The sequence below is a fragment of the Triticum aestivum genome, chromosome 2D (genome assembly GCF_018294505.1).
Source record: "Triticum aestivum cultivar Chinese Spring chromosome 2D, IWGSC CS RefSeq v2.1, whole genome shotgun sequence".
Taxonomy (NCBI): domain Eukaryota; kingdom Viridiplantae; phylum Streptophyta; class Magnoliopsida; order Poales; family Poaceae; genus Triticum; species Triticum aestivum.
This window is the reverse complement of record NC_057799.1, coordinates 18,625,145-18,638,858: the sequence shown is the minus strand read 5'-3', so window position 1 is coordinate 18,638,858 and position 13,714 is coordinate 18,625,145. Positions and strand designations below refer to the sequence as shown.

The following is a 13,714-nucleotide window of genomic DNA, read 5'->3' as shown; positions in this document are numbered from 1 at the left end:
TGTAGATAGTAGGGCTATATTTAGGTGTAGATTGCATGTGAGTTGATGTCCTACAGTGCACATAGCTAGTTGAAGCAAAAGTTTAGGAAGTATTATCCCAATTTCATATCATCTCAACGAAGAGTGTATGCAAGTGTTACAATGAGTTTTCTAGTCACACTCGAGGTGTCACTAGTCATGTGAATTACTAGATTGGTATCTGCAAAACTTGGAATGGTTATGGTGAAAATGAAGAGTTGCTAAAGGAAACTAGGATAAGGAGAAATAAAGTATTGTAAGTAAATAACGTAACGCACAATGCTCTGGTCGGAAGGCACGACGCCGATTTGGCAGCCGTTTGCTCTTGATCTAGCGGTGTGTGCTTCGTGCGGGCGCGCGATGGGGATCTGCCTTTCATGCTCCAGTTCTAGTCATGTCAGCCTCTGGGTCGACAGGCTTGGGCAGGGCTCTCTTCGACTGGGTGATAGTCGGCGGTGGTGTGCTCCGCCGTTTGTGTTGATTGTTGTGATGAACACGCCGGCCTGCGGCGACGGCCTCCCTGCGGACTGCGGTGGCTACCGTAAGGTCTTCGTGAGGGTTCGACCTGCGAGATCCGATGGTTCACTTCGACGATGAGATGCAAACTACAGAAGATGGTTGGACGCCGAGGGATGGTTGTGCAGTGGCGGTGGTCGCACATCGTATGTAGCTGTTGGGATCGTCGAAAATGGTGGTGACAACACATGCATGACGTCGATGGTAGTGCTACTCAAGTATCTTCTCTCGAGCTCTAGGGTGAAAACCTAGGTCTGTCCTAGCAATGGCGATATATTTATGTCATGACCTTGTTGAAAGCATTGCTCAGATATGCTCGGACTAGTTCTTTAGGGTGAAAATCTAGATCCTGACCTTGAGTGGTTGGATCCAGTGATGGTGGCGCTTGAGCGTTGCTCCCTTCATGAAGGCGTTGCTGTTGAAGAACCCTGACGTTCGTGTGGTGTCATGAAATTGTTGGTGCGAATATGATCATTGTTGCAGTTTGCCAATCACAGATCTGGTCGTTTTTTTCCTCGCCTACACAAAGCTTTGGCCTTATATGGCTTTGCTATTTAATGGCACTTTTTTGTGTGTGTGTTGGTGTTGGTTGTGTGCGTCTTAGTTATGCAGAAGCCGGGTGTGTGCTTTTGATGTTTGTATCCTCTTGATGCTTCATTTTGAGTCAATAAAATCAACCCTTTGTCGAATAAAAAATAACGTAAAGTAGATGCAAAAAGGCTCAGTTCAAGACAAACAGTAGAAGTGCCTTCTCCGGTAGTAATTTGGTGTTAACTATCGTATAGGATGTTCAGTAGGCGAGTCACCATTTAATAACTAAACTCCTTCTGTCAGGATTGCTTGACTGTATTGTTTTGTCTTTCGTTACCATTACCACTGGTCGGCTCAACAATTAAGATCTTTAGATTGGACCAACGATTTAGGTGTTGTGCCTTCTGATCAGTTGACTCCCATAAGGTGTTGAAATTTCAAAGGTTCAACAAAGAGTGATAACAAATTTAAAAACATTAGGCTTGCATAAGTACATAATGTTAATGTAAGCTTATAGTACATTCTTAGAGCATCTATAGCCGGGAACCCCAGATATGCCGCAAACGTCCGAGCGGGCTGCCTGGTCACTAACTGGACGAAAAACAGCACCCAACTAGGTTTCCCACAATCGGCCCAAATGCCCGAATTGACCAGTACTTACCATATCTAGCCCAAACCTGGGGCGGATATGAGGACGCCCAGACGTGCCTACCACGTTGGACTGACCGCTAGTGCTTGCGCCAACTTGCCCATATCCGTCCCCCTCCTTGTCCGACCAGTCCTCTCCTCTTCTCTTTTTGTCCTCGTCCGCACAGCCGTAACCGATCAATGTCACCACAGCTGAACGCCACCCCAGGTTCATTATTTCTAGGTCATCGATGAATTCGCCGTGGAATGATGTCTACAAGAACTCGTATGCAGATGGATTCTCTTTTGTAGTAAAAAAATATATTCAAAAGTAAGACAACAAAGGGTGAGTGGGAAAATAATTTAACTTAAACTCTCTCTCTCAGAGTGAGTAGGGCCATCAATGGTCGCTTTGTGAAGGGTACGAACTCAAGCGGGCATTGATCGCTATACTGAGAGAGAAGCTTACCGCCTTTCGACAACACGACTAGAATAACCCCTAACCACCCCCCCCCCCCCCGGCTCAGCATCGATGTTTACATCCACACTAGTGGTGACTAAAGTCGGGTCGGCTCGAGGAGTACCCGCAAGTGATTCTGATGAGGGGGCTGAAAGGACAGGTGGCTCCACCCCGGTAGAGGTGGGCCTGGGTTCCTGACGGCCCCCGACAGTTACTTTGTGGCGGAGCGACAGGGCAGGTTGAGACCACCTAGGAGAGAGGTGGGCCTGGCCCTAGTCGGCGTTCGCAGATACTTAACACGCTTAACGAGATCTTGGTATTTGATCTGAGTCTGGCCATTTGGTCTATACGCACTAACCAGCTACGCGGGAACAGTTATGGGCACTCGACGTCGTGGTATCAGCCGAAGCTCTTCTTGACATCAGCGACGGAGCGGCGCGCGCCGGATTGGACTGGAACGCCTGCTAGGTTAGGTCTGCTTCCGGCCGCGTACGCAACGTGCAGGTGTGCAATGGGCGATGGGCCCAGACCCCTGCGCGCATAGGGTTTAGACCGGCGTGCTGACCTCTCTGTTGAGCCTAGGTGGGGCTGCGACGTGTTGATCTTCCGCGGCCGGGCATGACCCAGAAAAGTGTGTCCGGCCAAATGGGATCGAGCGTGTTGGGTTATGTGGTGCACCCCTGCAGGGAAGTTTATCTATTCGAATAGCCGTGTCCCTCGGTAAAAGGACGACCCGGAGTTGTACCTTGACCTTATGACAACTAGAACTGGATACTTAATAAAACACACCCTTCCAAGTGCCAGATACAACCCGGCGATCCTCTAACAGGGCGACGAGGAGGGGATCGCCGGGTAGGATTATGCTATACGATGCTACTTGGTGAATTTACCATCTACTCTCTCCTACATGCTGCAAGATGGAGGTGGCCAGAAGCGTAGTCTTCGACAGGATTAGCTATCCCCCTCTTATTCTGGCATTCTGCAGTTCAGTCCACCGATATGGCCCTTTACACATATACCCATGCATATGTAGTGTAGCTCCTTGCTTGCGAGTACTTTGGATGAGTACTCACGGTTGCTTTTCTCCCTCTTTTCCCCTTTCTATACCTGGTTGTCGCAACCAGATGCTGGAGTCCAGGAGCTAGAGATCCCGAGGATGATTCTACATGGAGTTCGGCTTCGAGGAGTAGTTAGGAGGTCCCAGGCAGGAGGCCTTGCCTTTTTTATCGTTGCTACTTTTGTGCTAGCCTTTTTAAGGCAAACTTGTTTAACTTATGTCTGTACTCAGATATTGTTGCTTCCGCTGACTCGTCTATGATCGAGCAATTGTATTCGAGCCCTAGAGGCCCCTGGCTTGTATTATGATGCTTGTATGACTTATTTATGTTGTAGAGTTGTGTTGTGATATCTTCCCGTGAGTCCCTGATCTTGATCGTACACATTTGCGTGCATGATTAGTGTACGGTCAAATCGGGGGCGTCACACCTGTGCCTACATCAACAGCACTACCTCAGCCTCCTCGTCGACACACCTGATCATAGTCAGGTATTGTCAAAGAAAAAGAGTATACTAACGGTATGGTACGATATGACAGAGTCAAACATGCTTTTCTTAGTAGTGTTGGAGAACCAAATCTTTTGCATGATGCTCTAGCTCATAAAGAATGGAAGGAGGCTATGGATAATGAATATGATGCACTCATGAAAAATAGAACTTGGCATTTAGTACCCCCAAGGAAAGGTAGCAATGTTATAGATTGCAAATGGGTATATAAGATAAAAAGAAAACCTGATGGAAGCATAGATAGATACAAGGCTAGATTAGTTGCCAAAGGTTTTAAGTAGAGATTTGGTATTGATTATGAAGGTACATTTAGTCCTGTTGTTATGGCAGCTACCATTCGACTTGTATTGTCTATTGCTATTTTCAGAGGTTGAAGTTTACAGCAGCTAGATGTTCAGAACGCGTTTCTTCATGGTGTTCTTGAGGAAGAAGTGTTCATGCGGTAGCCACCTAGATATGAAAATCAAAGCACACCACATCATGTCTGTAAGTTGGATAAAGCTTTATATGGTTTGAAACAGGCCCCAAGAGCTTGGTACTCAAGGTTGAGCATGCAGTTACAACAACTTGGGTTTACACCATCTAAAGCAGATACTTCATTGTTCTTTCATCATAAAGACAATATTACTATATTTGTGCTTGTTTATGTTGATGATATAATTGTTGCTGGTTCAAGTTCAGATGCTACCACTTGTTTGCTTAAAGATCTAAAGTTGGAATTTGCTCTCAAAGATAGAGGTGAAGCAGATCAAGGATGGTATACTTCTTACACAGGAAAATATACTACTGATATACTCAGGAGAGTAGGACTGCAAAATTGTAAACCTGTGAGTACAGCAATTTCAACTTCTGAAAAACTTACAATTGAGAGTGGAGAAGCACTTGGACCAGAGGATGCAACTAATTACAGAAGTGTTGTGGGTGCATTACAATATCTGACTCTTACACGTCCTGATATTTCTTACTCTGTGAATAAGGCATGTCAGTATTTACATGCACCTAGAACAACTCACTGGACTGCAGTCAAGAGGATTTTAAGGTATCTTAAGTTTTCTGAAGGACTTGGACTTCAGATTACCAAGTCTCCATCTCTACTTGTTACTGCCTATTCTGATGCAGACTGGGCAGGGTGTGCTGATGATAGAAGATCTACAGGTGGTTTTGCTGTGTTTCTGGGAACTAATCTTGTATCATGAAGTGCAAGGAAACAAGCTACCATCTCAAGGTCAAGTACAGAGGCTGAATATAAAGCTTTGGCGAATGCTACAGCAGAAGTAATATGGATACAAACATTGCCCTATGAATTTGGAATCAAGGCTCCACAAGCTGCTAGATTATGGTGTGATAATATTGGCGCAATCTATCTTTCAGCTAATCTCGTTTTTCATGCACGCACCAAGCATATTGAGGTTGATTTCCACTTTGTCAGAGAAAGGGTAGCTCGAAAGCTACTTGATATTCGGTTTATACCTACTGGAGATCAACTTGCTGATGGCTTCACAAAACCTCTCACTATAAGGAGGTTGGATGAGTTCAAGTACAATCTTACACTAGTGCAGAATCGGGCTTTAGCACCGGTTCATAAGACCCTTTAGTGCCGGTTCTGCAATCGGCACTAAAGTGTGGGGACTAAAGCCCCCCCTTTAGTACCGGTTCAACACGAACCGCCACTAAAGGGCCACCACATGGCACAAGGCGCGCCGTGGTCTGGGGGACCTTTAGTCCCAGTTGCTAACACCAACCGGGACTAAAGGATTTTTTTGAAATGAAGCAAAAACAGCCCACCTACTGGGCCGGCACGGCCTGCATACGACTAGAAACCCAACCTCTAGTTGGGCCAGGATGCAGGCCTGTACGGCCCAGTAGGCCCCACAGGGCAAAAGACTTGCAATAGGCCCACAAAGGCCTGCTTAGAGAGGAGCTCGACACGGTAGCCGCGGCGGGGCTTATAAACCGGTGCTAACTCCTCTCAACTAGCGAGGCGGGACTAAACATTGTGCACTGCGGGTGGCAGCACACCCCTTTAGTACCGGTTGGTGGCACGAACCCGTACTAAAGGGGGCTCTTTAGTACCGGTTGGAGCCACCAACCCGTACTAAAGGCCACCACCTCTTTAGTACCGGTTCGTGGCATGAACCGGTACTAAAAGTTCGCCACGAACCGGTACTAATGAGCGTTGCCCGCCTAGCCGTTGAAACCGTCACTAATGGTCACATTAGTACCGGTTCAATTACAAACCGGGACTAATGAGCTTCACATTAGGCCCTTTTTCTACTAGTGTTAACCTTGCGAAAGTTTCTTGAGGTTTAGATTGAGGGGGAGTGTTAGATGATATTGTATAGAAATAGGAGAGGTGTTAAACCATATATCTTTCTATCTATTCTTCTGTTGTAACTTCCCCAATCTCCTGTAACGATCACGATCGATCTCCTCATCGATCTCTTGTAAGCCACGGCACATATGATATAAATACAGACGCGGCCCGAGAAAAGAGTTCAACGCTTCCATCTACTTTTACACGGTGAACAGGGACACGTGTCCACCTGTTTGCCGATTTTTTTTTTTTACTTTTCCGTGCACTCGGCATAGTCAAGGCTTGGCCGAGTGTCCCGCCTTTGTCGAGTAATTTTCACGTGCACTCAGACAAAGGCTTGGTCAGTCAGCAAACACTTCAATTCCGGTAGTGTTCTCTCCAATCAAGAAACGCTTACCTACAAACACTTCATTTCTGTTTTTTCTCCTATTTTCCTGTCCCAAATTAGGTCAATATATTTTGCGTATACGAGACTTCCACGGATTGCTGTTTGACCATGTCTGCAATATCTAATATATATGTTCATTTTCATACCATTGTTGTACTCAGATTGCTTCCACGCATCTGCTTTCTCTACATTCCATTTAACTTTCTTTTGAACGAGGTAACTATCATAAAGATGAACTAGTGCGGTAGGTGGACCATCAAGTAACTGTGCATCATGAAGTTGTAAATGTAAGGCATGATCTTTTTCCCTTTTCAGCCCCTATACATAGCATGCACCAATGGAGCAGCTAGTGTACGAGCATGATATTTCCCACGGAGTTACTACTGTCCTGCAAGTAAGTATGATGAATCATTTAGCAACGAGTCCACTTAATTGGTCGTCGCCAGGCATGCGAGGCATTGGGATCAGTTCTGCAAGAGTGACCGGCCTGCATAGGATTCAGATTCCAGCGAGAGCAAGCCTCATCCATCCGTTCAGTTTCAAGTTAGAATTTTGATCACATAGATGTGTGCACACCAAGTTTTGGGTACTATAGTGTTACCACAAATGGGTAGTGTAGGTTCTCTGATTTGCTGCTCTCTCGTCAGCAATTCAAGCTGAAGCTGCTGCCTTCTTTTATCATCGAAAATAGCTTTTAGTCTGTGTCTGGAGGATGTTAACTTCCTCTCCGATAACAAGAAGCTTGGCCAAGCAGGCCAAGTGCAGCATCTTCACGCCTGTCCAGGTCATTGGTGTCATAACTTTCTTTTAAATGGGTGTCATAACTCTGAAAGTTTAGTACGGCGCACTGTTATGCTATTCAGTTAAGTTCACTCCTGATTCCTGAATGAGTGTATCGCTCCGCAAAGACATTAATAAGATCGAGCGGTGAATATCGAACTTGCATTGGCAAGCCAACAGCTAGGATCATCTCAGGAGTTTTTTTTTCTGAAAAGATTCACTGCTTATCTTCTTAGGCCTTGTACAATACAAGATGCATAGAGAGGTGTTTATATAGAGAAATAAACCAACCTTTTCTTAAGCATCGGTGCTCATTTGCAGGCAGTACACTCTTAGTTAAGCACTTCTCCTGTAGAGATAAGTACTGGTGCTTAAAAAGACTACATTTATTTTACTAAGCACTACTCTTAGCACCTTGCATTGTACGAGACCTTATAAGCTGAACTTAAATTGAGTCCGTCCCTGAACAAACCAAACGTCCGATGAACCGACCCAGGCGACTCAGGGGGCACCCCATGTCCCAAACCCTAAGGCGCCGCCTCCTCTTCCCCGCCCTCTATGTCGCCGTCAATGGCCATCCGTCGGCCGGTGGCGGCAGCGGGGCCACTCCTGCGCACTCCCCTGTGTCCCTACTAGTCCTCATTATGGCCCTACTCCCGTTTGGTGGTTATCGCACGCTAGTGGTTGTGTCTTGTGACGTGGCGGCAATGGCAGAGCAACAAAGGTGGAGAGCTTTGAGTGTGGATGTCAGCGCAGTCCTTGCAACAGTGTTCCTCCTTGCTGCGGTGGGCATCGGGCTGTAGCGGCTTGGCTCGCATGAGGAAGACCGGCGGGTGCTCTGCATGGATACATATTCGGGCGTTCCGGTTACGGATCTGGCTTGCGGCGTTGGCCTGCAAGCAGTCCTGCTGCTAGACACCGCTTGCTGCATTGCTCCCCTCGGCACTCAGTTGTGGTTGGGCATTCGGGTGTCGATCCACACTGGTTACGGCCACCGTAGCAACCAGAGGATCTTTTTAAGGTTCCTCTCTCCGGATCTGGTGGTTGCAGCTATCGACTTGAACTGAGCTTGCGGGATGTTGCTGGAAGGCCTCTTTGTTGGGTTTCGCGGCTCTCGCTTCGGTTAGTCTACCTTCAGAAGTGAGGTGCAAACTATGGATGGTGGCTTGGCACAGAGGATATGGTTGTGCGGCGGTGGACGTGGGATTTCTAACTCAAGACATGTAGCTGCTAAGATCGTGGAGAAGTCATGGCGACAACACATGATTGACTTCGGTTTGATGGTGCTTTTATAGAACCCGGTCTCGAGCTGTGGATGAAAACCCTAGGTCTGATCCGAGTCCGTTTTATCTGCCAATGAAGATGTTTTTACGTCGTCACCTTGTTGAAGACATTTCTCGGATATGCTCGGACTTGTTCTTTAAAGTGAAACTCTAGGTTCTGGCCTCTAGTGGTTGAATCCGGTGACAGCGGTGCTCGTGCATCACTCCCTTCCTGAAGACATTTCTGTTGAAGAACCTCATTGTCCTTCTGGTGGCAAGATATGGTTAGTGTGAATATGGTCGTGGTTGTAGTTTGTTGATCATTGTTTTGATCGTTTAGATTTCTTTTTTCTTTTTCTTTGCTTAGGCATAGCTTTGGTCTTGGATGACTTTCCTCTTTGCCGGCGCGTATTTTTTGTGTGCGTGCATTGGTATTGGCTATGTGCACCCTACCTGCACAGAGGCCGGTTGTGCTCATTGTGTTTGTGTCTACTTGATGCTTCATTTTGGGTTAATAAAACCACCCTTTGTCGGGAAAAAAAAGGTGTGTGACGCATCACCGCGGCAGCTACACATATGCTTTGAATTCCAGAACCCTCGTCACAGCTTGTCATTTCATTAGGATAAATTTCGTATCATTATCTGTCATGAGTATGAGATCATTTTCGCCATTGGAGGATCTTACGCATGCTCAACTACCGTGTCAACAATGGAGCTAGTTTTTCGTTTTTTGCGGGAATTGGAGCCAGGCTTCGAAAGAAGTAGTTTATATCAATCACAGAATGCCACATAGTTTTTTATACGAGTTCATTAGTTTCCAGACATTGACCTATGAATTTCTATAAAACTTTTCATTCCTTCATAGTTTGGAGGATTCTAAACACGAGCTCAAGCAAAACTGCAAAACTGGAAACATTTTTCTATGAGTAGATATTTATTTGACCATCTTTTCTTTTTATTTTGTGAAGTTTTGGTTAAGTCGCGTCCAAACTCTCTACACATTAGTGATGTTAGGAAGATATTTTGACTGCTTTAGTTTTTTCTTTGAGATGTGCAAGACAAGCTGTGTCTATCTCTTATCTTCTCTCTGTCCAATCAATAAACGTTTTCATGCAAAACTTATATAGGGCATCCAAACAATATCTATGTGTACTTTATGTGTTTCCCATTTCCATAGAATACACAAGACGTAACAATTCCTATTTTTTCTCTGTTTCAAAATGGGCCTATATATTTGTTGTATTTTTTTGGAAAAGGAGGAAGCACCCCCGGCCTCTGCATCTGGGTGATGCATGCGGCCATTTTATTTATTATTCACAAAGACCTTACAAAGTAATACAACAGTAAGCCCGAGGCCACCATCTAGACGACACCTGTCGCTACTCCTATCCTCTTGATGAAGGGGTGCCGAATGTCCGCGCCAAATACCAAACAGACATCGCACGAAAGCCTAACATCTAATGCCGGATGCCCCATCCAAGCCACATAGGCGGGACTGGGTAACACTCCGGACCGGCGCACTCTCAGTGAGTACCACACGCACACGCTGCAAAGGGCCGTCACCTCCGTCTTCCATCTATCCATCCTCAAAGCATATACTGACGCATCGACCTTGTCAGGCCTCTCTGCCATCGACGCCACCACGACGCCAGACAACGTCGACCTCCTGCGTGTGTCCATCGCCACACATCCGACGCCAAGCCTCCACTGCTCCATGCCGCCGAGAACCACCGCCATGAATATGTAGAAATAAACACCGCTCCACCGAAGAAGTCGTCCGCTGGTCCCTCGAGCCCGAGTGCATCTCCAAGAATGCCGCCCCCAAGAGGGTAACGACACATGATTGCCGCCGTCATCCGATCAACTGATCTAGGGTTTCCCCCGGAGGTATTGGGTGGGGTTGGGAGCTTCACCTCGATGATGCCTTAATGGAGGAAACGATGATAAGGGCATCATCATCACCGGCTCTGGCCAACGACCGAAGACCAAGTTCACCCGGATCCGTCGCAAGAAATCCACCCGACAACCAATGCACTGTCTCGACCGCCTTCAAAGCCCCAGATCTAGCCGCCTAGATCCGGCGACCAACCGCAACAGCAGTGCCACCGTAGGAGCCCTGGCGCACCGGCCACTGCCTGAGTGTGCCACCACTGGAGCCTGGGAGGAGGGCTCCCACCCACCTCGCCAAACCGAGAGAGCCGCCGAGATGGATCCCGCACGCTCGTCACCGTCTCTGATCTGGACCAATCCGTAGCAAAAACCACGAGATCGCCGACGCAGATCCGCCTTCGACAGGGACTGCACCACGCCACGCCGCCGCGGGAAGCCCGAGCTTCACCCGCCACCACCTTCCAGGGCCGCCGCCCCGGGATCCAGCCCTCGCTGCCCGCTGGAGCTCACAACCCCACCACGGAGGCACTAAGCCCCACCTCGCTGTCGCACGCCGCCCGCCGCAAACCAACGTCCGCGACTCCACCATGGAGCCGCCGAGCACTGCCCGCTGCCGCAGCGCGCACCACATCGAGGGACAACGAGGGCGGAGAAGCTAGATCTGGCCAAGCCCGACTAGGATCCGGCCTCTCCCCGCGCTGACGCCGCTCCCGTAGCCCTGCATCTCGCCCGCACTCATGGCGCTGCAGACAGCGAGCGCGCAACGCCGCGGAGAGGGGAGAAACAGCCATGCCGCCACCTTCCTTGGGGCACGCGCGGACTTCGCCGGCAGCCCCTCCAGCGGCGGCGCTGCGGCGCTAGGTTTGTGTGATGCGGTTTCATATATGTGTTGTATACATGATTACAACTGCATACCATAGATTTATGTTTGATCATGTTCGCAACACCCAAAAGATATGTTCATTCCCATATCATTATGCACCCAGATTGCCTCCATGCATGTACGTACTTTCTGTAAATCCCCTTTAACTTTTATTTAAACGGTGTAACTATGATAGAGATGAACTACTGTGGTAGGTGGAACATCAATAAGTAATTGTGCATAATAAAGTCGTAAATTTAAGGCCCTTTCACTTCCTAGCCACTATACATAAATACATACTGAGCACCGATGAAGCAACTAGTATACGAGACATGATATTTGCCACCAGGTTACTGCGATCCTGCAAGTCAGTACGGTGAACCATTTAGCAACAAGGCCACTTCGTTGGCCGTGAACAGGCATGCGAGGCACTGGGATCGGTTCTGTAAGAGTGACCGGCATGAACATGATCCGGATTCCAGCGAGATCAAGCCTGATCGTTGTATAGCCTGCCCTAAGCTCTTTATTCAAAGCTATCTACGCATAGACATAGAAAACGCTGTCCACTTGAACAACATAACGTGAACTCTGAACAGGTCACAAGTCACAACAGAGGAGGCATGAAACCAGCCTCATTGGGCAGGGACGCGTGAAGCGTGCATGCATGCGCCCTATTGCGACTTCACCAGTCCACTTTAGACGGCAGCTAGCTACATATTTATACCCTGTACTGCCCGCTCCATAGCTCATCAAGCAAGCAGCTCCATCAACCACTCTCTACTCCACTCCTGTGCCTGAGGTACCTAGAAGGCACGAAAAATGGCTGCCCAGAACAAGGAGGTGGATGCCCTGGTCCAAAAGATCACCGGACTCCACGCCGCCATCGCCAAGCTGCCGTCGCTCAGCCCGTCCCCGGACGTCGACGCGCTCTTCACCGAGCTGGTCACCGCGTGCGTTCCACCAAGCCCCGTGGACGTGACCAAGCTTGGCCCGGAGGCACAGAAAATGCGGGAGGGACTCATCCGCCTCTGCTCCGAGGCCGAGGGGAAGCTGGAGGCGCACTACTCCGACATGCTCGCGGCCTTCGACAACCCGCTCGACCACCTCGGCATGTTCCCCTACTACAACAACTACATCAACCTCAGCAAGCTCGAGTACGAGCTCCTGGCGCGCTACGTGCCCGGCGGCATCGCCCCGGCCCGCGTCGCCTTCATCGGCTCTGGCCCACTGCCGTTCAGCTCTTTCGTCCTTGCCGCACGCCACTTGCCCGACACCATGTTCGACAACTACGACCTCTGTGGCGCGGCCAATGACCGCGCCAGCAAGCTGTTCCGCGCGGACAAGGACGTGGGCGCCCGCATGTCGTTCCACACGGCCGACGTCGCGGACCTCGCCGGCGAGCTCGCTAAGTACGACGTCGTCTTCCTGGCCGCGCTTGTGGGCATGGCCGCCGAGGACAAGGCCAAGGTGATCGCGCACCTCGGTGCACACATGGCAGATGGGGCGGCCCTGGTCGTGCGCAGTGCGCACGGGGCGCGCGGGTTCCTATACCCGATCGTCGACCCCCAAGACATCGCCGGAGGCGGGTTCGAGGTGCTGGCCGTGTGCCACCCGGATGATGACGTGGTGAACTCCGTCATCATTGCACAGAAGTCCAAGGACGTGCATGCCATTGGACTTCGCCGCGGCCATGGTGGACAGTATGCGTACGGCACGGTGCCGGTGGTCAGCCCACCGTGCAGGTTCGGTGAGATGGTGCCAGACATGGCCCAGAAGAGAGAGGAGTTTGCCAACGCTGAAGTGGTCTTTTGATCGATCGTCCAGACTCCAGAGGGAGTAATGTGTGATCATCATCCATGCCTCGCTGATTGATCGCTTGCAACCGTACGTGTTATTTTTCCTACTACTACTACTACTACTGCATTTCAAGTCATGTGTTGTTTGTACTATCTCTGTTTATTTCTATACGACGTTTTAGACATTCAGACATTGTTCATAACAGTACAAAGCAAGCTGTCCGAAACGTCTTATAAAAACAAACGGAGGGAGTACCGAATAATGTAAGTGTGGTGTTTACACGCGAATTTCTTGTACACCTTTGTACGTCTAAGTGTCGAGAATGATGAATTTTAGTTCACAAATAGTATGATGGATTCGGTTACATACTCGTACGGGAGTACCATTTTTCCAGTGTCAATTAGAGAGGCGATATAAGGAAATTCCTATTTGCAGCTCGTTGCGGCAAGTAGTCGACGCGACACACAGGGGCAAATCTGATGAGCGTTCAGATGGGCCAGCCCGTTCAAACAATTGTGCGAATCCGGTTTTTTTCTGGTTTTGGGAACCTTCTAGAAGGTTCCTGAACCGGTTTTCTTATTTCCTTTTTGTTTCTTTTCTTTTTCTATTTCTTTTTCATTTTAATTTTTTCTATTCTTTTTCTGTTTTCTTTTCTTTTCTTTGCTCTTTCCTTTTTTCATTTTTCATGTTTCTTTTGTTTCAGGAT

The 13,714-nt window shown here is 48.5% G+C and overlaps 1 protein-coding gene across 1 annotated transcript; it reads left to right on the top strand.

The window, feature by feature from the left end:
* Positions 1-11,975: 11,975 nt before the first annotated feature.
* On the top strand, positions 11,976-13,357 carry LOC123048357 (probable nicotianamine synthase 2). The gene has a single exon (XM_044471475.1). It carries the CDS (start codon positions 12,031-12,033, stop codon positions 13,021-13,023), a length of 993 nt encoding a protein of 330 aa, XP_044327410.1. The 5' UTR covers positions 11,976-12,030; the 3' UTR covers positions 13,024-13,357.
* Positions 13,358-13,714: the final 357 nt, after the last annotated feature.

What these genes read in the sequence shown, in the direction of transcription:
- LOC123048357 (XM_044471475.1), top strand. Translation starts at nt 12,031, where the DNA reads ATGGCTGCCCAGAACAAGGAGGTGGATGCCCTGGTCCAAAAGATCACC.